Raw genomic sequence first — 27,379 nt, forward strand, 5'->3', positions numbered from 1 at the left:
AACTTGGATGTTGGCTAAACAGATTCGGATGGTGAAAAGCTAATTAATACCAAATCCGTTCTTGTACATGTAAGCGGATTCGGATATCTGTCAAATTCAGATACCTGTTGGATTGGGAGCAAAAAATCAAAACCATATCTGCATCACTCAAGTGAAATCTAAGGTCAGGATGCACTACAACTGGGCTAAGTACTTTGGTTGGGTTGAATTAAGGGCTTAGTAGTCAATGAGGTTGGGGTTGATTATCAACCAAGCCAACCAACCCAACCTAACAAGGAACCATGAGACTAGTCGTTGACCCATCTTCCTGTTCTTTATATCAACCTCAACCACTCTCTTGAAATCCAAAACTAAATTAATCCAATTCATCCAACGGTGATCAACACACTTCTAGGGCATCAAATGGTCTCATATAATGAACTACCACATCCATAATTTGAAGAGGGGGAGTACGGAGAGAGCCAACCTTGAGTATATATGTGTTATGTTTAGGTTAACTTCTTGTTTGAATATATAAGAGGAAAGGTTAGGACTTCTTCTTAATTTTTTAGACTATATAAAAAAAAATGGTATATGTGTAATGTATATAACTCCTTCACACCAACCAGCTTCTTTTAGTTTTTGTTAAATCATTCGGCAGCTGTGGAAGGCAAGAGGAGAAGGGAAGGGAGCCATGGCTATGGGTAGGGTTCCCTTGTCATTCTTGATAGTGTTGAGTATGGTGTACTCATGCAGGGCTGCACTCTACATGGTGGGTGGTCTTGCTGGCTGGGACATGAGCACAGATCTTAAATCATGGGTCGCAGGGAAGACCTTCATGCCTGGTGATGTCCTATGTGAGCTCTCTCTCTCTCTCTCTCTCTCTCTCTCTCTCCACACCACAAGGACACGGCACTGAACTGGGCAAGACATTAAAGGCCCACTAACTAAATGAACTGGGTTTAGACTTTAGGCCTTGTTAGTTCCATTGCTCTGTTAAGTAGGCACGGTAACAAATATCTCGGCTTTCAGAATATTCCAAAGTTTTTTTACAGTTTACTGGAGAGCAAGTAAAATATCTAGGCTTTCGGAATATTGCAAAGTTTTAACTGTTTACCGGAGAGCAAGTAATGATGGAGCTGCCCCAAAGAGGTTTGGCATAATGGGATGGGACCTGGCTCGCTAGGCAGGTGATCTAGGTTCAAATAGGGGGTGTCAACAGGTCAGGCTTAACCCGACCTGACCTGGACCAAACCCTATATGGTCTGGGTATGGTGACAAATAAGAAGACCCGATTTAGACGTGGGTATAGTTTGTGAAATTTTATACTAGACCAGGGTTCAACCCGAGTCCTGATTAAGACCCACAAATTTTTAATTTAAAAATGATAAAAAATATTATTTTACCGGGTATGGTCCGGGTCTGGTTCATGTAATTTTTATCGGGTCCGAGTATGTTTTTTCTTATAGTGGACCCGATTAGACCCAAGACCAGACTTGATATCATACCTGGAAATTAGGTCCAAGTCTGGTTCCAATTGGGTCCGAAACAAATCCGACCCGTTGACACCCCTAGGTTCAAATCCCATAGGTGTCACCCTTGCACAAGCCGAAGCGTGGTGGCTCTCTGGGAGCAAGGGGTAAGCTCACAGAGTTTTAGGCTATCAGGGCAGCCACCATAAGTACGGCAAGCAGAGCAAGTGTGACTAGGTCGTTGATTCTGGGGTGATATATTGGTGTAAATATTAAAAAAAAAAGGTAATGACAAAGCGACTCTATATGAAATCTAAAAATGAAGCCAACTTGGGATTGCTGCCATGTCTAAATATAAGGGTGTTTATGAAGGGCTTCTGCTTAGTGCATTTTCACCACAAAAACAGCCCTTCAAAAATATACATGATCTTCCCCATAAAATCTTAGTTTTAGGTTTTTAATGTTAGATCTAACCATTGGATGCGTTTATCATTGCTTATTTATTAAACATAAGTTTTTTTTTTATTTTATTTGATGTAAAAATATGTTTTTTTTATCATCAAACTTTAATGCAATTGATTTTTTTACCTCTTTAAAATAGACATGGGAGCATAAAGATGTGTAATAAAAAAACATGTTTATTTAAAGAATAAACAATAATAAACACATCTAACGGTTCTGATCTAGTATAAAACATCTAAACGTAAGACTTTTAGAAGGTCCTAACGATGACCTAACGAAAAAGGTGGCCGCATAATCCCCATTCTCATTTTGAAAATGCCATTTGGGGAGAAATGGAAGCGAAGTAAGAGGTGCCCCAAAGGGGTTTGGCATAGTGGGATGGGACCTAAGCTGCTAGACAGGTGGTTTAGGTTCAAATTCCATGAGCATCACCCCTCGCTCAGGCCAGAGCGTGGAGACTCCTTGAGTCAAGGGGCAAGGCCACAGTTTTATACTGCCAAGACAATAACGAGTCTGGCTGAGCCAGTGCCGATAGATCTCTGATCCTAGGGTGGTTTCTCCGTGTAAATATATATATAAAAAAAAAAACAGGGATGAAAGGGAGAAAAAGGGGGGACACTACAACGTTGCATGCTACTCTGCAAATTAGTGAAACGTGTGGTGTAACATGATCAGCTATGTTTCCAGCAGGCCCCACTTATGACTAAGCTCGGTTTTAGTGTTTGTAGGATCCACTAGGATGGTACATATTTCACCTGTACTCAGACTAGAGACACACACTTTAAACGAATAATTGAAAGTTTCTGGCATATTTGCACATTAATGGAAAACTGACAAGTTCAAAAATTCTAGTGCTTATACTACTCTTGGCATCAGTAGACATGACCAAGCTTAAACCCAAAGGGGTTAGCATAGTTGGAGTACTGGGGCTTCAGCTGTCAAACGGGCGGGCAGTCGGGGTTGGGGTTCGACTCCCACCAGCTGTAACTCCTTGCGCAAGCCCAAGCAAGTATAGGGCCTGGGATTGAGGGTACTAGCCCCTGGCGTTGTCCTGTCCCTGTAAGAGATGATGGTCTTTTAAGCTGGGTTCCTGTTTTCCCTGCAGATTAAATATGAAAAAAAAAAGACATGACCAAGCTTGTGAACTACAAATTTTTTGTAGTAGAAACTTGACCAAGTTCATGAACAATTCTTTCACTAGTGGAAGCATGGCCAAGTTCATGAACCCCAATTTGAATTCTGCTAGTAGTGGAAGCATGAAAGTCATGAATTACAATTTTTCCACTACTGAAAGCTTGCCCAAATGCGGAAACCCCAAATTTTGGTGGAAAAAGAATTGTTGTTCATGAACAAGTCATTCATGTTTACAGGTGATGCCAAAAAAAGAAATCTTACTTATTGGAGTAATGCAATCCTTTCCACTGAAATCATCCTTACTGTACAAATGTTTGAGTTTCTTACACATTGGCTGGTTTTTATGGGGTTTGAGAATCAACAAGGTAAACTTTTTATAAATATTCAAGCCTAAAGAAATCCTACTTTACATAAAATTACGATCCAAGTATCATTTTGTAACAAATGGACCATGCCGAACACATTCTGCAGGATCAGATTTGTAAAAAAAGGGATAGAAAATGCTAACTTTATACTCAGCACTGATATTATCATTTCCCTTGCTTTCAATACTTCGATTTTTCATAACTTTTAACTTGAAAATTCACAAGAAATTTTCTACATTTGGAATTTATTGGCTGGACCTGGTACTTTATCTTTTGCAGCATTCCAATTCTCATCATACTACAATCTGCACGAGGTGACAAAGGATGGTTTTGATTCTTGCAACTCAAGCAATGCCATCTTCACTGGCAACGGTGGGAACACATCAATTCCTCTATCTCAACCAGGGCCAAGATTTTTCATATGTGGGGTTCGTTTGTATTGCCTTTCAGGCATGAAATTGCAAGTAAACACTCTGGGCAATGGCCAGCAAGCTAGATCCCCTGCTCCTGCTCCTGCACCTTCTCCTCTGACTTCATCATTTGTGGATCAACAGTCACCAGCACCACCTCCCCAGCTCATAACAAAGAATGGTGATAACCCGGCTCCCACTTCTGCTGCTGCTGTTTCTATTGTGTCTAGTGTGGGGAGGGAGCTTGTTTTCTTAGCTGGAGTATGGGCAGTTGGAGCCCTTTCTTGGACTAGTTTTGGATTTTGATAGTTCATGTAACTTGGATTCTGCACTTGGAGTTGAAATCAATACTTTTAGGTTGTATTTCTGAGGTTCTAGTTGTAATCAATGACACAGCTCAAGTTTTTGCACCAATCTCTCTCTCTCTCTGACACACATAATTTAATATTGAACTATTTTAGATCCTTACTAAGGAAACTTTTATGCACCTAAGTTAGTCACCTAACATTTGGTATCAAAGCGACCTGCATGTCAAAAAGTTTGAATCTTAGAAAAAAACAATATACCGAAAAAAGCTATTTGAATAAAAGTGAGCTGCCAAAAAAATGAGTGGTTCTCTAAGGCTGGCAGCTTGTTAAAATCTTGGTGGTTTGGGAGCTTGACTTTAAGTTCCTTATTCAACAGTAAGTTTTTGGTGTATTGGTGAGGCACCAAACAATAGACCATATGATGGACAGGCCTAGAAAGGTAGCATTGAACTCACCGAGTAAGTCTTATAGCCTTATTAATTTCATCAGGAAGAATTTAAGATCTCTCTCTCCATTTCATGGGAATTTTGAGTAGGTCATAATGAGTTGCATGAATGTCATATATGACTCAGGCCTGACCTAAGGAAGGAAAGGAGGAACTTACCAAGTAGTATATTCTTTTGAATTGGATGATTAAGACCTGAAAAGTTTTATGATCTCTCTCTCTCTCATGGGAAGCTTGAGCAGGTTATCATAATGAGGTCTATGAATAGATCACAAGACTGAAGCCTAACCTAGAAAGGCAAAATTTAACTCACCTAGTTAGTCTTATTGATTAGGTCATTTATTGATTAGGTCATGAAGCATTTTAAGAACACCCATATGTGGACCTGGTTGCAGCAGTATCTAGGGCTGTCAATGGATCGGTCAACCGACTCGTCAGGGTAACACAAAACCACCCATATAACAAATGGCTGAGTTTGCTAGGGTTCGGATTTTGCCGTCACAAAAATGGAATCCCAAACCCAAATCTACATAATTTCAAAATTTACTTCTGAAATACAAATAAAATATGCAGGTCAGATCAGGTCGACTACCAGGCAAAAATCATAACCCAAACCTGTCCAGCATATTGCTCGGGTTGGGTTCGAGTCGACCCGAATATTATTCAGGTTGGCATTTTTCATGTCCATACCAGGGAATTCGGGTTGGGATTGGGTAGGGTACCTGGTACAAAGTAGACCCATTGCAGTCTTTTCAGTATCTAAGTCCTGGTCTGAATTTAGTCCAGTATATGTGAACCTGAGATCTGACTGGCTACATTTTATTTAATTTAGGGAGAAAACAAAATTAAATCTTGTGTTTACTCGATATGTAGACCCAGCCCAGTACTTGGGTTCAGCCAATTGACAGTTTTTTTTTTTTTTTTTGAGGAAAGCCAATTGACAGCTTACACTACAACAAAGCAGTAGATTAGCGACGACCACATTCCGTCGCGAATCCGTCGCTAATCCGTCGCTAACCATGTTAGCGACGGATTAGCGACAACGCGGCGACAGTATGCTTACGTCGCGAATATTTCGACGCTAACTGGCGACGGAATAATTCCGTCGCCAGGTCCGTCGCTAATTGCGACGGAATAACGAGCGCTATATTCCGTCGCCAATCCGCCGGTACTAAACGGCGACCACGGCTTGGCGACGGATTTAATTCCGTCGCTATGCCGTCGCTAGATTAATATGAATAGCGACGGAACCAACCGTCGCTAGATTAATATGAATAGCGACGGAATCATCCGTCGCTAATCCGTCGCAAACACGAAAAAAAATAAAAAAAATAAAAAAAATGTATTTAAAAATTAATTACCGAGAACTGTACAATTTCTATTTCCTGTACAATTTATATTTCCTGTAAATAAAAAACAAACCACACAAAAAAATTCATATAACAAGTATCTATAATAATTAATCGTTCCACCTTAAAATTAAGAAGTTTAATTATTTACAATTCAACAATTACAATTAGGAAAAATAAAAAAAATAGAACTTCTTCAACACAGTCCTCTAATCATCGCCAAGATTTTGTGTGTCTTCTTGTTCATTGTCTTTATCTGTCCCTTCAGCTCCACTACCCTGATTATCGCTAGCAGCCTACACAAGAAAAGAACAGTCAGTAGTGATAAACAAAATATAATGAAATAAATTACACACTATATGTGATTCTATCATGTGCTCATGTGTGATCTAAGGCAATAAAAAAACTCTATATGTGATTCTATCATGCTCATAAGTGTGCTAAGGCAGTCAAAAAATTGAATATGTGATTATAGCATGTTCATATGTGTTCTAAGGCATCTAAAAAAACTCTATATGTGATTCTACCATGCTCAGATGTGCTTTAAGGCAGGCAAAAAACTATATATGTGATTCGATCATGCTCGTATGTGTGCTAAGGCAGTAAAAAAATTGAATATGTGAATATAGCATGCTCATATGTGCTCTAAGGCAGGCAAAACCAAAAATTTTATATGTGATTCTATCATAAATGATATATAACATGTTCATATGTGTTCTAAGGCAGTTAAAAAACTCTATATGTTATTATAGCATGCTCATATGTGTGCTAAGGCAGTCAAAAAACAAAATATGTGATTATAATATGCTCATATGTGTTCTTAGGCAGTCAAAAAACTGAATATGTGATTATAGCATGCTCATATGTGTTCTAATGCAATAAAAAAAACTTTATATGTGATTCTATCATGCTCATATGTGCTCTAAGGCAGACAAAAAGTTAAATATATATATATGTGATTCTATCATGCTCATATGTGTGCTAAGGCAGTCAAAAAATTGAATATGTGATTATAGCATGTTCATATGTGTTCTAAGGCATATAAAAAAACTCTATATGTGATTCTACCATGCTCAGATGTGCTTTAAGGCAGGCAAAAAACTATATATGTGATTCGATCATGCTCATATGTGTGCTAAGGCAGTACAAAAATTGAATATGTGAATATAGCATGCTCATATGTGCTCTAAGGCAGGCAAAGCAACTTTATATGTGATTCTATCATGCTCATATGTGTGCTAAGGCAGTAAAAAAATTGAATATGTGATTATAGCATGTTCATATGTGTTCTAAGGCATCTAGAAAAACTCTATATGTGATTCTACCATGCTCAGATGTGCTTTAAGACAGTCAAAAAAACTATATATGTGATTATACCTGAGAGGGACCTGGAATCGAGGATCTCCTATCCTGAACAGCGGCCTTGATCTCATTTCGGAGAAAGGGGGCGACGGTGTATTGGAAATAGTTATTCAGTGATTCATTAATGATCTCGCGTACATCATCACCGGAAAGAATAGTCGGCTGCTTGGAGCTTATGTCGGCGCAAGAAGTCGGTGAGCCGTAACTGGAAGAACCAATAACTGGTGAAGTGTTCATATTACTCCCAAACCCGAACACGCGACCTTTTTTGGGTTCACCTGCTGCAGTCACCCATGCTGTAGGATCAAATGATGGATGCTGAGTAGCGTCTTCGCCATATCGCTCTACCATATGTTGCTCATATGCCTCCTACAAAATAATGTTTAAAGTATTCATTAATAATTAATGATAACATTATGATAACTTGCATATATATTGTAATGATTATTAATAGAATTAATACATACCGTTGTCGTTCTCGCCTTCTCTGATACGAAGACTCCCGTGGTCTTTCGTTTATGTGTTTCTACAAACACATCCTTATATGGTACACTGCCTCCTTTTTCTGCTTCCTGCGAAGTTAAATGACAAAAGATTTAGTACAAAAAATTGCAACAATACTTATAAAATTAATATTATATATTGATGAGTTACCATTTTCTTTAGGTGACTCCCAAATGTCTTAGATCCACCTGTGTGTAGATGGGCTTCGGGCATCTTCGATCGATTTTGTGAAGCCTTCGCAGAGCGATTTTTAAATGCATCTCCCACCCACATATCGCACATTTCATCCCAGTAATCTCTCCTGATAGTAATAGGACCATGGCCCTTCCACAGTAATGGATCATCTACTACGCCAGATGCTTTTTTTGCTGCAGTCTTCATAGTGTGCAACATGTCTGCAAATCGATTGGCAGCCACCTTTTGCCACACCTTCCTTGCATCATTTTCTTCCACCGAAGTTGCAAAGCGATTCGAAGCCTACAAATATTTTCAGAAAGTTAGTAGACATTGCTTAAATAAATTAAATATGAAACACATTAACTATGAGGAACAACTGTATACCATGAATGAGGACCACAATCTGTCTAACACCTCCTTTGGGTACTCTTTCCATTGAGCAACTGGTCCTGGTAGATGTTGAAGAAGTGAATTCCTAATCTCCCGTACTACTTCTTGTGGCTCAAACCTCGTGCTGCACATGAATTGTTACACAGTAAATATCAATATAAAATATTTAAAAGATATGCAATAATTGAAAACAAAATACTTACGGTCGATTATCGATATACACTATTCGAATGAGTCTTCTTGTGTCAGCCTGAGAAGACCCTGTTTCCTGTGTTGGCTGTTGACTTGTGCGATCAACTGGTGTAGGTGGGTCGTGTACAGGTGCAACATCATCTGTAAAAAAATACATTAGAAATTCTCAGAATGTGCATTTAAACTAATCAAGCATCTAATTAGTTATATGATATACCTATCACAGGAGCCCGTGAAGATGAAGGTTGAGCCTGACTACTACTGGATGAGCGACCACTATAACCTCCACGAACCATATTCTAACAAATAACATATGTCATACAATACATTCAAATAATTCACATCAAGTATTACAATGCATTCAAGTCATTCACATCAAGCATTGCAATGCATTCAAATAATTCAAATCATTCACATCAAGTATTGCACTAATTCAAATCATTCGTTAATTGCATAAATTATAATACATTCAGATAATTGAAATCATTCACATCAAGTATTACAATGCATTCGAATCATTCGTATCAAGTATTACAATACATTCAAATAAAATTTTTAATCATTCACACCAAGTATTATAATACAACTCACATCAAGTATTACAATGCATTTAAATAGAGGTTTGTAGTATAAGATTTTGCTCACTAGCTTGAGAATTCTTCCTCGTCACTAGTTTGACTTTCTTCTTCTTCTTCTTCTTCTTCTTCATTGTTTGCCCATCCACTTGGTACATCATTTGGATCACATTCCTCTATGAATGTTTCATCAGCCAATGGAGATATGACATGCATATCATGCGCAACATCGTGACCATAAGCGAAGTCACAGACATCATCTGATTGATAGTAATCACTGTCTTCAGCTAACTCATCTTCCTGTAACTGATCATACTCGGGGTATAGTTTGGATTTCACCTTGCAAACTGCCCACCATTCATTTCTATCTGACTTTTTTATACTCGGATATGAAGTATAATAAACTTGTTGAGCTTGCGAGGCTAATATGAATGGTTCATATGTTCCAAACCTGGATTTATGATTCACCTCCACAATGCCTGAAGCTTTGTCGAGTCTTGTTGCAGTTGGATCAAACCAATGACACTTGAATACCGTAACCCTGTTATCCATCTGGAAATATCAGTTGTCTCAACCATTGACATACATGTTTTATTTGATCAGGTCCGAGCACGTACTTCGCCTTTGGTTTCAGTACTTTGCCATTATACTCTTTGAGTTCCAATTCTGGTCTTTTACATATTAATTTTAAATCCATACGGGCCTTCGAATTATCCTTCATTTTTCCTTTAATATTCATTACTGTATTGAACACATTATCAAACACATTTTTCTCTACATGCATCACATCCAAATTATGTCGTATCAATAGGGTCGGCCAATACGGTAGTTCCCAAAAAATAGATTTTTTCGTCCAATTGTGTTCCTTCCCAAATCCACGGAAGGGTGTAGGACTGCGGGCATCTGTTAATACATCTGGAAAGTATCGCAATCTTCTTAAAATCTCTATGCCAGACAATCTTGAGAATGGACCTTCTGTTTCAGTTGTGCCTGCTGTAAATGCATTCTTTTGACGTCGGAACGGATGATCGCTGGGTAGAAATCGACGATGGCAATCAAACCAGCAAGGCTTCCTTCCATGCCTCAATCTAAAAGCTTTGGAATCCTCCATGCAGTACGGACAAGCCAACCTCCCATGTGTGCTCCAACCAGATAACATACCATATGCAGGGAAGTCACTGATTGTCCATAGAACAACAACCTTCATGTTGAAATTTTGTTTTTTGTGGGCATCATACGTGGTAACACCGTCATCCCACAGTACTTTTAATTCATCAATCAATGGCCTTAGATATACATCAAGATTTTGGCCAGGTGAGGTCGGACCAGGGATCAACAAAGACAAGAAAAGATTTGGACATTTCATACACAAGCTTGGTGGAAGGTTGTATGGAGTTACAAATACTGGCCAGCATGAGTATGGAGTTGATCTACCCCCAAATGGATTAAATCCATCTGTACATAGACCGAGTCTAACATTTTGCACTTCCATTGCGAAGTTCTGATGAGTACGATCAAAGTGCTTCCAAGCTTCAGCGTCAACAGGATGCGTGATCTTGTTTTCATCGTGTCGAACTTTATTTGCATGCCATCTCATGTGTTTAGCTGTCTTTGAAGACATATACAATCGCTGCAATCTAGGAGTGATAGGAAAGTAGCAGAGCGACTTCTATGAAACTTCCTTTGATCTCGTGCTACCATTGCCTCTTGTCTTTGGCTTGAACCGAGGATGCCCACATGACGGGCATGATATGTCGTTTTCCTGCTCCTTGAAATACAACATGCAGTGATTTGGACAAGCATCAATTTTTTTGTAACCCATACCTAGAGCGTTGACCATAACTTTCGCACGATAGAAATTTTGTGGCAATTTCTCATCTTTAGACAACATACTCTTCACAATCATGCACAAACGGTCAAAACATGATTGACTCAAATTATACTCGGACTTCAAATTCATTAGTTGAAGAACTGCAGACAAGATAGTGTGACTCTCACAACCGTTCCAAAGTGGCTCATCAACATCTTTAAGTAAATCATAAAATCTACTAGCTGCATCATTTGGTGATTCTTCATCTACGGCAGTTCTTACATCACTAGAACTCATAGCAGAACCCAGTTCTGTTCCTGCAGCATCAAATATCAAATTCGTATATGGATTATCGTGCACTACATTCACCCGTGCATCAAAATTGTTTCTAAATTCTTCTCCATGAAACGTCCAGTTCTGATAATCACTCACAAAACCCTTCCTGTATAGGTGATGTCTAACGCCATGAGGTTCTACAAATCGATTATTCTTACAAATCTTGCAGGGACACCTAATCCGACCTGTGGGATCTACCGTACTGACACTCGCCGTTGTAAATTCAATAAAACTATCGACACCATCCATATATTCATGCGATAACTCATTGTCCACTATCCTACGGTACATCCATTCACGGTTTGCAGTCATTCTGTCCTATGATGTTACGAATAGTATCCTAACGAATTAAGAAAAAAACAATTAGAATGCTACGATGAAGAAAATATCAAATTTATCATGCAATATACTATGTCAAACAATAACAAGAATTTTGATGCATGCATTGATAACTTAATATTTTCATGTGCAAACTATTAATGACACGATACAATCATTTGAAGCATGCTTTTATTATAAAATTTCACATGAAAGTCAAAATCAAATTGAAATTAACTACATGCAAGCATGGATACAATTACATCAAACATTGCAATACATCATAATCATTCATATCAAATAAATGGCAAACATGTACCTGCAGCAAACACACTTCAATATCTCACTAACTACTACCATGCTTAGCATGGACTCCGTACTCCAAAAATAAGAACACTTCCATATTTCTACATTAAAATCATGCTCAGCATGATCTCCGAACTCCAACAAAGCAGTCCTAGATATCAACAACTAAGTGAGTGTGTGAACAATAAAGTGCTGCATTCAATAAATTAAATAACATGTGATACGTTTGCATCACTTACTCACCACGGGTATTTACCCGATTTGCATTGTTTTTGTCATTTACTTACCACAGGTGGCCGAACACGAGTTGGTTCTGTTGAAAAATCTGCACAAAAACAAAACAAATTAAGTAACAAACTAACTAATCATGAAACAAGATAAAACACTAACTAAAAAAATTAAAACAAATTAAAACAACTCTAACTAATTGAAAGAAGAGAAAAGAAAAATAGTATATATGTTAAGTCAAATCTAACTAGAAGATGTTAATTTAACAAACCAGCTATAACATGTTGAACCAGTCGACTAACATAAAGTCATAGGCAATTTCTAATCTGAACTACTTTGCAAAGGAATAGTAAATCAATCAATTAGTTTACTAGAAAAGATGTGAACTCCGTTTAACCACCACTATCATAAAGAATTCAAATAGCCCTAATCTAACTAACTGATTGTGAGAACATTAAACACCAATCTATCTAAGAAAAATATAATTATAAAAGACTAATAGATTGAAATACTCTAACTAACCAGATTTCAAGAAAACAAATTGAAGTAAAACTAACTACCAGTAGACATTAACAAACTAACAAATTGATAAAAAATTAATGAACTACTCTAACTAGATATAACTAACAAATTGATAAAAATTTATGAAATACTCTAACTAACCACAGTTGATTAAATCTCAACCTAGCCAGTTGATTTCGATTTGAATTTTTTTTTATAATTTAGTCATTATAGTTGTTGATTAAACTCAAAACAATAAATCTTTTGCTACGATTTTATTAATTTTACAACTGTTGGGTTCAATCACAATAGTCTATTATATTTTAGCAGTGTGGTTCTTCATAACTACAGTCGTTTCAAATTTCAGCAGCTTGAATTGTAGTACCGTTGTTATTCTTTTTATTTCAACAGCAGTAATTATTTCTAATAATTACGATCTGATTTTAGCACAACATAAAAGTATTAATTTTTTTTATTCAAATCAACATGATTTTCAAATACAACAATTTGTTTTCAATTTGTTAGTTTGTTTTCAATTTGTTAGTTTGAAAGCACGGCAGGGGGTTAAACCCCCTGCCTTTCCGGCAGGGAAGGGGGTTAAACCCCTTGCCGGAAAGGCAGTTCCGGCATGGGGGGTTGACCCCCTGCCGTGCCTTTATGGCAGGGGGGGTCGACCCCCTGCGTTTCCGGCAGGGGGTCGACCCCCCATGCCGGAAAGCACGGGGAGCGGCAGCTGGCGAGGTCGCCTGTGGCCTGCGCAGTCGACAGCAGAGAGGGGGAGACCTGGAGCGAAGCTCGGGGGCCACTGGGTCGCCGGAACTCAGAGCGGAGGCGAAGAGGTGGCTGCAGGGAGGATCGTCGGTCGTCGGCGGCTGAGGACGCCGGTTGCGAGTCGTCGACGAAGGGGAGACAACACCTCCCGGCAGCAGCCACAGGGAGGAACAACAGGGAGGAGGAAGAGGTCGGCGGCGGGTCGCCGGTGCTCGGGGTCCCTGGCGCAGCCGCTAGCCAAGCAGGGAGGTCGGCAGCGAGGATCGTCGGCGAGGCGGCGGTGGCCGGACGGTGGCGAGAGCCGACGGGCGGCGGGAGGGAGAGGGCGGCGGGCGGGAGCAATACAGCGAAACAGGAAAAAGAGAAAGAGGGATGGGATTAGGGATTTACGCGACATTTAGCGACGGCTTAGCGACGAAAACATTCCGTCGCTAAGCCGTCGCTAAATCAAAATACAAAAAACGCGACGAACTATATTCTGGCGCTACGCCGTCGCTAATTAGCGACGGATTAGCGACGACAGAGTTCCCTCTCTAAATCCATCGCTAAAATGGTGTTCTTGTAATAAAAAGTAGCGACAAAAAATTTAGACGCTAATCCGTCGCTAAGTAGCGACAGATTAGCGATAAAATTTGTTTCCTCGCTAATCCGTCGCGAATTATCGACAGATTCTATCTCTAGCTAATCTGTCGCTAATTAGCGACGGATTTTTTCCGTCACTAATTTCCGTCGCTAATTAACAATTTTCTTGTAGTGTTACTGATTGAGACGGAATAGAAAAACAAATCAACAGCAGCCACTTAGAAGGAATATGCTAGCCATAATGGTTTCTAAATTTGCCCAATTGCAGCGTGTGGCTTTAAGGAAAGCAACAGGTAGTCACGCTAGTAAGGTGCCAAAAGCTTCTCATTTGGTTCAATAATGAGGCCCCTTTATTCATTAAAAATGCGTGCCGTAAATGTCCTAAGATACGTGACCTACAATGTACCTAATACAGAAAATAAATGAATGCGATAAAAATTTCAAATTTCAAAATAATAAAAGGCATTTTATTAATTATAACACCTGCTTTTTTTGCCCACAAAGACTGCACACCTGGTTAGGTGGGTCCGATTAAGATATTCAAGCTGGACGTTGCGAATTCGATACCTGGGGTGCGCCAAGTCGAAGCCAAAAGAAAACTATCTTCAGTGGGCAGGGCAGATTACTATGTTGAGTGTCAGAAACGAGTTTCCCACATGCAAGCAGAGTTTCTGATAACCCTGGTAAGTAATGCCAACTGAAAATGTGATTTTCTATAGGGAGAATAAAGGAGAAAAGGTTAACATCGTTTTCTCGCATCTCAGTATCATCTTGGATACCATCGATTGCAAGATATGCATATTTAGCATTGCCATGTTTGGCCCTTCATAATCGAGGTCCTGCTTTTGGATGTGTGTACAGGGACTGACCTCCAAACTTTTATTGGAGGGGGAAGGGCAAACATAAACAAGAAAGGTAAGATAGGGGAGCCCAATCATGAATAAGAAATATATAAACGGTTATATGATATTTCATTTTTTGTGAGGGGGATTGCAGAAATTTTTTACCAGCAGCCAGGTAATATGGCTCAAATGGAGCTAGTTCTAATGAGAGGTAAAAATAAACAATGAGCCAAAGCATGAATAAGAAATTTACAAGATATTTCGTTTTTCTTGGAGAGGAGCTCAGAATTTCTTTTTACCTATGTTGGGAACAGCCAAGTAAGGGCTCAAATGAGAGTTTTAAATTCTTGGGGGCCAGTCCTAATGTTGCGTGTGTATGTGTGTGTGCACGTGCACTTGCGTCTAGGGATGGCAATGGATTGGGACGGGGGACAGGGTCTCCACCCCTGCCCCATCTCCAGATTAGAACCTTCATCCTTGCACGGGGATGGATTTTAACCTCCACCCCCGCCTTCATCCCCGTTTCATGTCCTCCATCCCCGATTCAAAGGGGAATGAGGCGGGGCAGGCCCCATTTCCCGGTAGTCTATTGCCATCCTTTAAAAGGCCTGAGAATGGGGATCGGGGCAGGGCGGGGAAAAGTGTTAGTCCATCCCCGCCTCCATCCCTGAACGGGGATGGATTTTAACCTTCGTCTTCGTCTCCGCCTCCATCCCCGTTTCATTACCCATCATCCCCGGTCCAAACGGGGGCGAGGCGGGGACCGCTTTCCCCCGGTCCACTGCCATCCCTACGTGCGTCTATGCATGCCTGAGTAAAATCAAAAGCCGTTATATTGTAGTCGATTTTTTTGTTATATTCAATCCTTGAACATCTCACTTGATGGACAGGCACGTGGGCCCAACTCTCACATTTGTCAAGTGAGATGTGCAGTTCCCAATGAGTGGAGATTAAATATAGTTAATAATCGGTTAATACAATATGACCTGATACGCTCCCTCTATCTATGGTAGTAGTCATTTTAATGGCTGTCAATTAATGTTGTCAATATAGGTATCGGCCCTGAATAGTTTGTCCAACGATGGGCCGATACCGATACTCTGTATTGGCTAAAAAATAATAAAAAAACATATGTTAAAATCATTAAAATAATATTCAAAATTACTTTTTAATAATTTTTATATTTATTAAAAAATAGCCGATATACGATACTGACAACATTGCTGTCAATGATAAAGGATGGAATCATCATCTTTAAAGTTTCCTTTTTATGTTTTTTTCTTTTTGGACTGACAGCTTATATGTCTATGTAATCCATTAAGGGAACAGAGCATATTTGTGTATTTCCACTAATACAGTGGTTCCTTCTAATGCCAAGCAAAATAAAAAAACTTTATGTGGTTGAAAAAAATGGCGGTACAATGCAGGACCTAGACAAGAGATCGGATTGATATTCAATATCATAGAAAATTGGTGATACTGACGACGCGTTTGATCGAGCCATGGAGATTTTTTGCAATAAATTTTGGGACAGGTACTCGACAGGTGCCAAACCCTATAGGGTTGGGGTATGGTGATAAATAAGAAGACTCCCGATCTAGATCAGAAAGTTTGATTAATACATGGATCTGGGTATAGTTTGTAAAATTTTATACGAGACGTAGTCTCGTACGTCTCGACCCAAGTTCCGATTAACACCTACAACTTTTCAATGTAAAAATGATAACAAATATTAGTTTTGTAGGGATTCACTATGCAAGAATGCAGAATTTGCAGTGGGATGAAGACTTTATAGTTACACTCGAAATCGCTAGGGAGTCCAAACTCTCAACTCTTTCACAAGACCGAATGCCTTTATAACTGTAACCGTGAATGCTTGTGTGATTTATGCATTTTCTGTTAATCATACCCTTTTCACTGCATTTTATATTTTGTGAAGAGTTTTAGTTTTGAGACATAACCCTGAGAGAAATTCCTTCATCCCTCAAGAGACATGTCCCTTGCATTTGAACATCATGACTATTGAAATGGCCTCAACAGTCACCTTATGGCTATATGGCCTAACATCTCTCACTTGGCCATGAAGGATTCCTTATGTTTATATGCTTGTTCTCAACCAAAACCTTGCATACATATTTTTTAAGTAATCTTTATTCACCCTGTGTTTATATGCTTGTTCTCAACTAAAACCTTGCATACACACTTTCTGAGTAATCTTTACTCACTCACCATTTAGACGTATCTGAGTCTCATCTGACTCACATGTCTAGTGAAAACATCCGCAGTGATTGTCTTGGTTAGCGGCTCTGCTACCATGTCACTTGAAGGAATATAGTTCACTCCTATTTCATTTTTAATAAGTATATCATGAATATATTGATATTTAACTTCAATATGCTTATTTTTAGAGCTATCAGCTCATGTTTGTATTAGTTTAATAGTAGCTTTATTGTCACAATAAAGTTGAACTAGATCTTTTGGAATGTCTAATTTCAACTCATTTAAGAAATGATTTATTCATACACCAAATGTGGTTGCCGTGTTATAAGCAATATACTCAGCTTCCTAGGTATTATATGCCACACACCCTTGTTTCTTGCATGACCATGCAATTGCCTCATCTCCTAACATAAACACATAACCAGAGGTGGACTTTACTTAATATTTATCACCAATAAAGTGAACATCTAAATAGCCTACAGGCTTTAAACTATTTGATTGGTAGGATAACTTGAGTTCCTTAGTTTTCTTTAGATATCAAAAAATTCTCTTCACTACTTTCCAGTGAGAGAGCCTAGGATTACTTTGATATCTATTTACTAAACTTATAGCAAAACTTAAATCAGGTCTAGTACAAAGCATTGAATACATCAGGCTTCCAATTGCCTGACTATAGAGAACATTCAACTTTTTTTGTCCATCTTTTGGACAATCATTTTTACTTAGCTTTTGGCCTTTTACTACAAGAGTACCTTTTGCCTTAGTACTTTCCATTCTAATTTGTTTTTAAATGTAGTTCCGATATTTTTATTGACTTAGACATAACAATCTTGATTTTCTATCTCTCTGGATCTTAATTCCAAGGATATATGAAGCTTCACCCATATCCTTCATTTCAAATCGAGAACTTAAACATGACTTAGTGTTATTTATCATGTCTATGTCATTTCCTACAATTAATATATTATCAACATAGAGGGATATCACAATAAACTTACTCTCACTATTCTTGGCATATACACAGTGGTTCAGATTATCTGCCTCATAACCCGATTTGGTTATAGCATTATGAAAAGTCAAATACCACTGTCTTGGCAGTCCATACAAGAATTTATTGAACTTGTATACTTTATCCTCTTGACATTTAATTTAAAAACCTTGTGGTTATTGTATGAAAATAATTTTATTTAGTTCACTATTTAAGAAGGTCGTTTTCACATCCATTTGATATAGGACATGATCAAAATAAACTATCAATGCCAATATAATACGAATAGATGCCAGTTTGGCTACAGGAGAGTAAGTTTCTTCATAATCCATCCCTTCTCGTTGAGAAAAGCCTTTTGCTACTAATCTTGCCTTGAATCTATCAATAGATCCATCTGCTTTGAGTTTTTTCTTGAGAACCCACTTGCTACCAATTGCACTATATCCATTAGGCAAATTAGCTAGTTCTCAAACTCTATTCTTTTTTATGGAGTCCAACTCATCTTTAATTGCTTCCTTCCATAGTCCAGACTCATTAGAACCAATTGCATCTTGAAAACTCAAGTTGTCAAGAGTTTCATCCAAATTCATGGAATAACATAATTCTTTACTCAAGAATGTATAATAATCATTCAAATAGGATGAAGGAGTTCTTGTTCTTTTTTATCCAATTACTTGATGTGAATTTTGCTCATTATTTACAACTGAATCGTTATGCTTTAACTCTTGACTTGGTACCCCAGAATTATTTATGATATCAATAAAGACATCATCGTCTTTAGGATCAAAATTATTTTCTTGAGTTTTCAGGAATTTTACCTCTCTACTCTCTATAAATCTCTTTTCAGGATTATATAGTCGATATCCCTTTGATCCTTTTGGGTATCCCATAAAGATGCATTTGATACTTTTTACTATCTAACTTATCTCTCATTTCGCTAGGAATAAACATATGAGCATGTGACCCCCACTTTCGCAAATGACTCAATTTTGACTTTCTATCAGTCCATAATTCATGGGGTGTAAGCTCTACAACCTTAGAAGGAACCTTATTTAGGATATACATAGCAGTGCAAATTGCTTCTCTTCAAAATTTCTTGAGAATATTTGCATGTGCCAACATAGATCTTGTCATATCCATTAAGGTTCTATTCTTTCGTTCTGCTACACCATTCTATTGTGGTGTATAAGGTATAGTTGTATGATGAGTTACATTATTATCAATGCAAAAATTTTTAAACTCATGAGAGTTATATTCCACTACAAGAAACCTGTTGATTAACGATGACCTAAATTCGTCGCTAAACAACTTAGAGACATATTAGCGTCAGATTAGAGACAGATAACTTTCATCATGAATTTTTCGTCGCTAAGTAGCGACAAAACTTATCCATCGCTACTTTCGTCGCTAATTTGTGATGGATTAGTAATAGAAATGATCTATCGCGAGTCTGTCACTATTTTAAATTAGCGATGGATAATATCCATCACGAGTCCTTCGCTATTTTAAATTAGCGACATATAATATCCTTCACTAATCCGTCGCTAAATTTTTTAAAAAAATTGCTCCCTGCTGGGCGGTATTTCGGCAGCAATAGGCCAGACTTAGACCGATTCGTCGGCGGCGGCAGAGGAGGAAGATGACCCACCACCGTATCCCAGCAAGCCGTACTCCCTCGGCCCCAGGATCTCCGATTGGGACTCACAGAGGTCAGAATGGATCGCCCGCCACCCGCATTTCCCCAATTTTGTCTCCCCCGACAATCCCCGAATCCTCCTCGTCACCGGCTCGTCGCCGAAGGCATGCAAAAACCCGATGGGCGACCATTACCTTCTGAAATCGATCAAGAACAAAATCGATTATTGTCGCCTCCACGGCATCGAGATCTTCTACAACATAGCCCTCCTCAACGCCGAGATGGCTGGCTTCTGGGCGAAGCTCCCGCTGATTCGAAAGCTCCTCCTCTCGCACCTGGAGGTCGAATTCCTCTGGTGGATGGACAACGACGCCATGTTTACTGACATGGTCTTTGAGCTCCCCTGAGATCGCTACAAGGACTCCAATTTGGTGATGCACGGGTGGAACGAGATGATCTACGATTAGAAGAACTGGATCGGATTGAACACCGGTAGCTTCCTCTTGCAAAATTGCCAGTGGTCGCTTGACCTCCTCGACGCCTGGGCTCCGATGGGGCCGAAGGGGAAGATCAGGACGAAGGCCAGAAAATTGCTCACAAGAACGCTCATTTGGGAACGATATAAATCTCACATTAGTTCAAATTTTGAACGGGGGAGAGAGGGAAAATTTTGCGCCTTAGGTAGGACGGTTTAAATAAAAAAGTAGCGACGGAATTAGCGAGGGAAAATTCCCTCGCTAATTAGCATTTTTTTTGTAGTGTTAGCGATGAATTTGGCGACGACCTACTTCCGTCGCAACTCCGTCGTAAATTTATATGACCAGTTAGCGACAGAATATTTTTGTCGCTAACGTCGTCGCTACGTAGCGACGAAAAAACCTTCATCGCCAAATCTGTCGCTAAATGCTGCAGGTATTGCGACAAAAAACTGACGTTGCTAAGTTGTCGCTAATTAGCGACAAAAGTTTTCTATCGCTAATTTCGTAAATATTACGGATTTTAACGATGGATTTGTTTCTCTCGTTAATCCGCTGCAAAGTTACAACAGAAAAAATCCGTCTCAAACTTCCGTCGCTAATGGCAATTTTTCTTGTAGTGTTCACCTCCTCTATCAGATCTAATAATTTAGTTTTTTCTTCCTAGTAATCCTTTAACTTCATGTTTATATGCCTTAAATTTTTTTAGAGCTTCAGATTTCTCAGAAATTAGTTATATATATCCACACCTTGAGTAATCATCTATAAATATGATGAAATGTGATTTCCTTTCATGTGTTTTTATGGTTAAAGGTCCATAAATATTTATTTGTAAAAAAACTAACAAGTCACATGACCTACTTCCCTTAGGAAAATGTCTTCTAGTCATTTTACCTGATATACATGGTTACATTTTTCGAATTCTATATTTTTAAGAGAAGGTAACAATCCCATGTGAATTATTCTTTTTATGTTATTGACATTTACGTGCCCTAACCTTAAATGCCATAAATATGCATCGACATTAAATGCACAATCAATATAACCAAAAATATTTATTGTATTACTTGTAGAAGGAGTTACATTAAGCCGAAAAAAACCATGGTCAGCATCATAACGACCCTTGAGCTTCACTTTTCTGTCTTTTCCAATAGTGACCTTGTCACACCGAAAGCGGATTTTGAAGCTCTTTTTAGCAAAATTTCTTACTGCTAAAAGATTCTTTTTCATAAAAGGTACATAAAGTACATTTATTAGTAGGAGACTGATCCCTTCTACTTGAAGCCTTTAGGTCCATATCCCGATCACATCACTATAGGTGTTATTTCTCATATACACCTTATGATCTCCAGGCTTCAATTCCTTCATCTCCGCAAGTCCTTTATTTGTCTTAGATACATGTCGCATCGCCCCTGAATCAATCCACCACCCTTGGAGATCACTATCTGCGATCAATGATTCAAACACAGTGCATACTAATTTTCATTTTTCATTTACTTGCTTTCCTAGATTCCCTTTCTTGGTTATATTTGAGCAATTATTCTTGAAATGACTAAGTTTTTTACAAAAGAAATATGTCCCCTGGTTGCAGTCTTGGAGTTTTTGGTCTGCACTAGACGCTTCTTATTGAATTTATTCTTCTTAAATTTCTTGAAGAATATGCCTTTAGGCTTGAACTTGTGAGAGATTGCCGAAAATGATTCTTGAGTATTCATAACTTCTTATCTTTTGATATGTGCACTTGTTGAAGAGCTAATTGTAGAGGGAGCTCAGTTAGAGTAAGACTTTTCTAGTTTAACCCCATGGCAATCGACACCATTTTTCACGTTGAAGGAAGGTTGTTTAATATGGTGGAGATTTGCATACACTTGGGAATATCATTTCCATCTATGGCTAAGTCATTAGCCATTACCAATATTCGATTCACATGATTGACTATGTTGTCTGACTCTTTAATCCTGCAAGAGTTGTATTGCTTCAAAAGAAGTTAAATGTGTGTTTCTGAAGTCATATCATATTTCTTTCTGATTTTTTTCATCATTCACTTCGCAGTGTCAAAGTCTTCAAACACTCAGATGAGGTCATCTTGCATAAATGTTAGAAGAGTTGCTTGAGCAAGTTGATCATCTTCAATAAACTTTTTATGAGCTTTCTTTTCTTCTTCAGTCGATTTATCAGTTAGTGAAGATTCTATTTTGTTTAATACATATAGGGTTTTGTCATGTGTCAATAGATATTTCATTTTTCTTCTCTACGTTCCAAAATTTATCCCATTTAGTTTTTTGATTTTGGATAACTCAAGCATAAAAATTCGATTTGCCATATTCCTAATTATAAATAAATATTAGAATTAGTAAAGTTTTCTCAACTAATATTTCTAAATCTAACTAGTTTTGATCATTCAAAACCAGTTTAGCATGCAATATGGTCTTTAAGTATGTAAGAAACTCACAAAAATTGCTAAATTTAAGCACTATTTGTCAAAAAATAAGTAGCAGGTGGTTTTCTGAAACTCAAAACTAATTTTTTGCAATTTCAGAAAGTAATGTGAGAGGTTCTGTATAAACAAAAATCACAGAAACCTATTTCTGCAATTTTTTGAGTTAATCAGAAAATTCAGACTCTCTTTCTTTAATATCAAAAAAGTTCAGAGGCCTTGTTCTGCAAAAACTCAATAAAGAATAACACTTTCTAAAATTTTTGAGTTTATTAGAAAAGATAAACCACTTTTCTGCAATTGCCAGAATTAAGCAAAAACAAAAACATAAACCTCAAAAAGTAAATTTTCTGAGTTAAATAGAAAGATATAACCCCCTTTCTATAATTTCAAAGAAGATCAGTGCCTTTCCATAATTATTCAACAAACTATGAAATTTCTTGATTTTTTAAGAAAAATTTGTTTTTGGAAATTTCAAAAACCGAACCATAGAACAATAAATACCTTTGGTTCTTAAATATAATTTTTTTATAATAAACTGGACTGAAATGAAATGTAACAAAATATATTATATAAAATTTATTTTAAGAAAACCGAAGAAGGGTCTCGACCCTTCTTCTTTCTCAAAACCGAAAACCCTAACCCCTGATGCCTTGACCTCTCGCCTCCACCGTTGAGGGTTTTTTCAACGATGACCCGCCGGAGTGGAGGTGCGTAGATTGGCTAGCAAAGGCGCTGGGTTCTGGCGATGACACGCTCTGATGAAGCTGCAGGCGATCTTCGACGAATTGAGCCCTCTTCGATAGAGTGTCGCCCCTCACAGTGGGTCGACGCCCCCTTTTGGCGGGCTGCCGCCTTTCACGGTGGGTCGAGCACCTCGACTGTCTCTTCCTCTCTTAGGCCTTCTGTTTCCTTTGCCCCTTTCCTCCTTTCACTTTCACAGTGATTTAGTCTTCACCCTTTTTTCTTCTCTTTCGATTGACTACCCTACCACCTCTAGTGGTCGGGCTTCACCATCGATTGAGGGTTCAGTGGCACCATTGCAAGGATGTTCGACTCTTCGTGTGGTCAGAATGGATTGGGTGTGCAGAGGGGGTTCAAGGGAGTAAAAATTTTACTTCGTGACAACAACCAACGTCAGATCCGACCCTGCCACCATCGGCTGGAACCCTGAGAGGTGAGCGAGCAACAAAGGACTGAAAGCCCTCTGTTTTTTCTTAATTTTTTTATTTTTTGTCACTGAAAACAGACACTGTGGGCTTGTGTCGCCGAAGATGGCTCCACTGATTTCTCATGACAGGTCTTAATGATCGTCGTTCACTAGAAAAACTAATTAGGTATATATATATATATATATATATATATATATATATATATATATATATATATATATATATATATATATATATTATTTGAAAACTTTGCCCTGATAAACTGGGTTTTCCCAAACAATGAGTTCTGATCACTATTTGATAATGCAAAAACAGAGAAGTCTGACTAACTTTAATTGCTTCTTTTTCCTATTTGAATTGTTTTTTTTCGTTTTCTGGCGATGCAAAAGATAGTGGCGTGCACACGTTCACTGACAGAGATCTGTCGAACCTACTTTGATACCACTATAGGGATTCACCATGCACGGATGCAGAATTTGCAGCAGGATGAAGACTTTGCAGTTACGCTCGAAATTACTTAGGAGTCCGAACTCTCAACTCTTTCACAAGACTGAATGCCTTTATAACTGTAATTGTGAATGCTTGTATGATTTTTGTATTTTCTCTTACACAGTTAATCATACCCTTTTCACTGCATTTTATATTTTGTGAAGAGTTTTAGTTTTTTAACATGACCCTAGGAGAAATCCCTTCATCCCTCAAGAGACACGTCTCTTGCATTTGAACATCGTGATTGTTGGAATGGCCCCAAGAGTCACCTTATGGCCATATGGCCTTCCAAGTTTACTGGGTATGGTTCATGAGGTTCTTATCGGGTCTGAGTATGGTTTTTCTTATGGTGGGTCTGATTAGACCCGGGTATGAACACGATAACATACCTAAAAATTGGGACCATGTCTGGTTCAAATTGGGTCCGAAACAAACCCAACCCATTGACAACCCTAAAAGAAACCCCTCTTAAACACTCTTTGCGGGTGAATTTCTTCTCGCTTGTTTGATAATGTCCGCTTTGATGCCTATGCTATATCACAAAGATTTGTGGACAGCGAGTTTGGATCGTAAGTTTGATTTTTTTTTTTGAAAAATAGGACACGATCAAGCACATATTTTTTAATGTTTAATCAATAAAAACCACTTTCGATATTTTAATAAAATAAATAATGTTTCATTAAAAATAATAAAATAAATAAAATAAAATAATGTCATTTTGTGTCAGCGTGTTGTATTGTGTCCTGATCGTGTCATTGGGAATGCTCACCCAAAATGCCGTGTCCTTGTGATATAGCGCTCACAATAGGTGCTGCGAAGGGAAGATTGGGTAAAACTAAATTTGAATAGTTTTCTACATACAATATAATTGGGTTTAATATTTTCTACCATCCCATGTACTTACAATCGACTTAGCAAAACTGTTTTTTTTTCTTTTTTCTCTTTGGTAAAATCAACCTTGTACTTTTTTTTCTCTTTAGTAGGAATCGGCTTTTCTATCACCTGAATCTGATGTGCGTATAGGTTTTTTCGAGGTTGTAAAAATTAAAGATTACAAACAAACTTTTGAGTAAAAAATATGTTTTTTTATTAACCAAATACGATTCAAGGAATGATTTATACTAAGAGACTATGTTGAACACATCTTGAGGATAGATTGATTCAAAATGTCTTGCATAGGGAAATTCAATTGTAGCATATATATATATATATATATATATATATATATATATATATATATATATATATATATATATATATATAATTGGGTGGTTGAGTTCATTATTTTGAGATCACAATGGACAATTTACAAAAAATGGTTGGATGGTAAGGCTCAAAATATCAAGGGAATCATGAATGAGGGGATTGGTGGCATGTCATATCAGCACACCACAAATTGGACCATGGCAATTTGAAGTGGTTTCCAAGAAAGTGATTTGTGAGCTAATGTACTTTTTGTTACTTGCAAGTTATAGGGAAACCTACAAAGAATGGTACAGTCAGGGATACGTTAGAGCTAGGATTAGGAAAAGGGTAAATGAGATTTTGAGGAGAAAGTTTCAATGATTTTACAATTGACCCCTAATTAGTGTGTGGATTTGGTTTAACAACTGGATACAGAAATCAATTTCCCTCTGTAAAGAAAGGAAAAAATATATATTGCATATGCCATGCAGGGCTTAATGCGGAATTTTTGAGAATTGAAAATCAAATAAGAAGTAAGCGTGAAATGTCGTGCATAAAATGAAGCAAAGAGATAAGCTTGTAAATCTCTCTCTCTCTCTCTCTCTCTCTCTCTCCACACACACCAAAGACAATGCTTTGAATTAATAGGCAATTAGCAGTGTCAGTTGCATATCATAGTTTAAAGCCTCTGTAAGGCTTATTAGAAATTCAGATCCATTACCAACGGGGGCTCCGCTTGTCTGGCAGGAGCAGTTGCACGTCACCTTGTGTTGGGACGTTGCAAGTTCGAACCCCAAAGGGTATGGTTGTACAACTGGTAGGGGTCTGCCTAACCCCAGCTTTCTCTGTTTAATAAAAGAAATTCAGATCCATTGCTAAATGTAATCTGAAAGACTATGGTTTCTCAAAGTCTTATAAGTCGCTCACAAAGTATAGCTAGGAAACAAGATGAGCCGCTCGTGGTTCAGCTTGTGCTCAGCTCATAAAGAGCACTATCTAACTCATACAATAAGTACGGTGATCGAGCCAAATAGGAACAACAGGCCTTCAGCTCGGCTCAATTCGTATAGGTTCGTTAACTGGTAATAGACATGTTTTGCACACAGTGTAGTATAGAACAAATGGTTGAGGTGTGTACTTTGCTTGAGACGAGTCTGAAACAATGTAACCTTTTGTAAATAAACCAGCTGGAGCCTAGCTCAACAGGTCTAGAGTTGTTCTATTACTTTCAGCTTTGAAACAATGCATTTTCTAGTAAACCAGCCAGCTTGTGATCGGCTGGATTAGCTCGGGCTTGTCATGAGCCTAAGCACGGCTTGGCTGGCTACAAGCCTGAGCCAAGGCTCATTTACCAATAATCACAAGATTCTGGCATATGTGTGCGCACACACACACACACTATGGAAAACCAAACCAAGGGCATCTTGGTTATTATCAAAGGGCCAATCTTAAACTCTAGCGATCAACTATTTACTCTTCCAAGGGGAAAAGTTCCAACCCTAGGTGAAAGTCACATGAAGCCACCGGTGATTTATAGTTTTGGGGCTAACCATGTGCCTCACTCTTTCCTCCCTACCTTGTCCCACCCTCATTCATCACATGCACATGCTTCCACCATCAAACTATTCCCCACAAAGCATTAAAAAAGTACTCTTTCTCCCCTCACAAGATTCCAAATTTCCAGCTAGCATCTTTTTTTTTCTTCTCCTCCCTTGTCCCAAGTGCCTCGGAATACAGTTCCCAAATTTATTACTTTTTTATTTCAATTTGACAAAGAATTGTTTAGCTCTTTTTTCATTGAAAACAGGTTCCACAGGCACAAAATTTAAGGTCATTATTGTAGGCAAGTCTTGGCTAGTTTAGCATGCCTAGACAAAGAGCAACAATGTGCAAGTTGCCTCCTAGAAATCTTCATCATACACCCACATTGTACCATGTATCTAGAAGGCGCAATTTTC

General features: G+C 38.2%; 2 protein-coding genes and 1 pseudogene across 3 annotated transcripts in view; 2 read left to right on the top strand and 1 right to left on the bottom strand.

The window, feature by feature from the left end:
- LOC149822119 (putative BOI-related E3 ubiquitin-protein ligase 3) overlaps nt 1–27,379 on the bottom strand; it is a 165,834-nt gene that overhangs the window by 21,794 nt on the left and 116,661 nt on the right. Inside the window, exon 5 of one of the 2 annotated variants that reach the window (XM_089980774.1) lies at nt 6,042–6,220. The exons of the other annotated variant lie outside the window; for it this stretch is intronic. The gene's annotated coding sequence lies outside the window, so the exon portion shown is untranslated. Of the gene's footprint in view, nt 1–6,041; nt 6,221–27,379 lie in introns of those variants that run through there. 2 annotated transcript variants of the gene reach the window in all.
- Nucleotides 674–4,128, top strand: LOC149822120 (chemocyanin-like). Its single transcript, XM_089980219.1, has 2 exons — nt 674–836; nt 3,692–4,128. Exons 1-2 carry the CDS (start codon nt 674–676, stop codon nt 4,126–4,128), a joined length of 600 nt encoding a protein of 199 aa, XP_089836345.1.
- On the top strand, nt 18,316–27,284 carry LOC149822121 (xyloglucan 6-xylosyltransferase 2 pseudogene; annotated as a pseudogene).

This window comes from Nuphar pumila, chromosome 11, assembly GCF_984573655.1.
Source record: "Nuphar pumila chromosome 11, dmNupPumi1.hap1.1, whole genome shotgun sequence".
Lineage (NCBI taxonomy): Eukaryota > Viridiplantae > Streptophyta > Magnoliopsida > Nymphaeales > Nymphaeaceae > Nuphar > Nuphar pumila.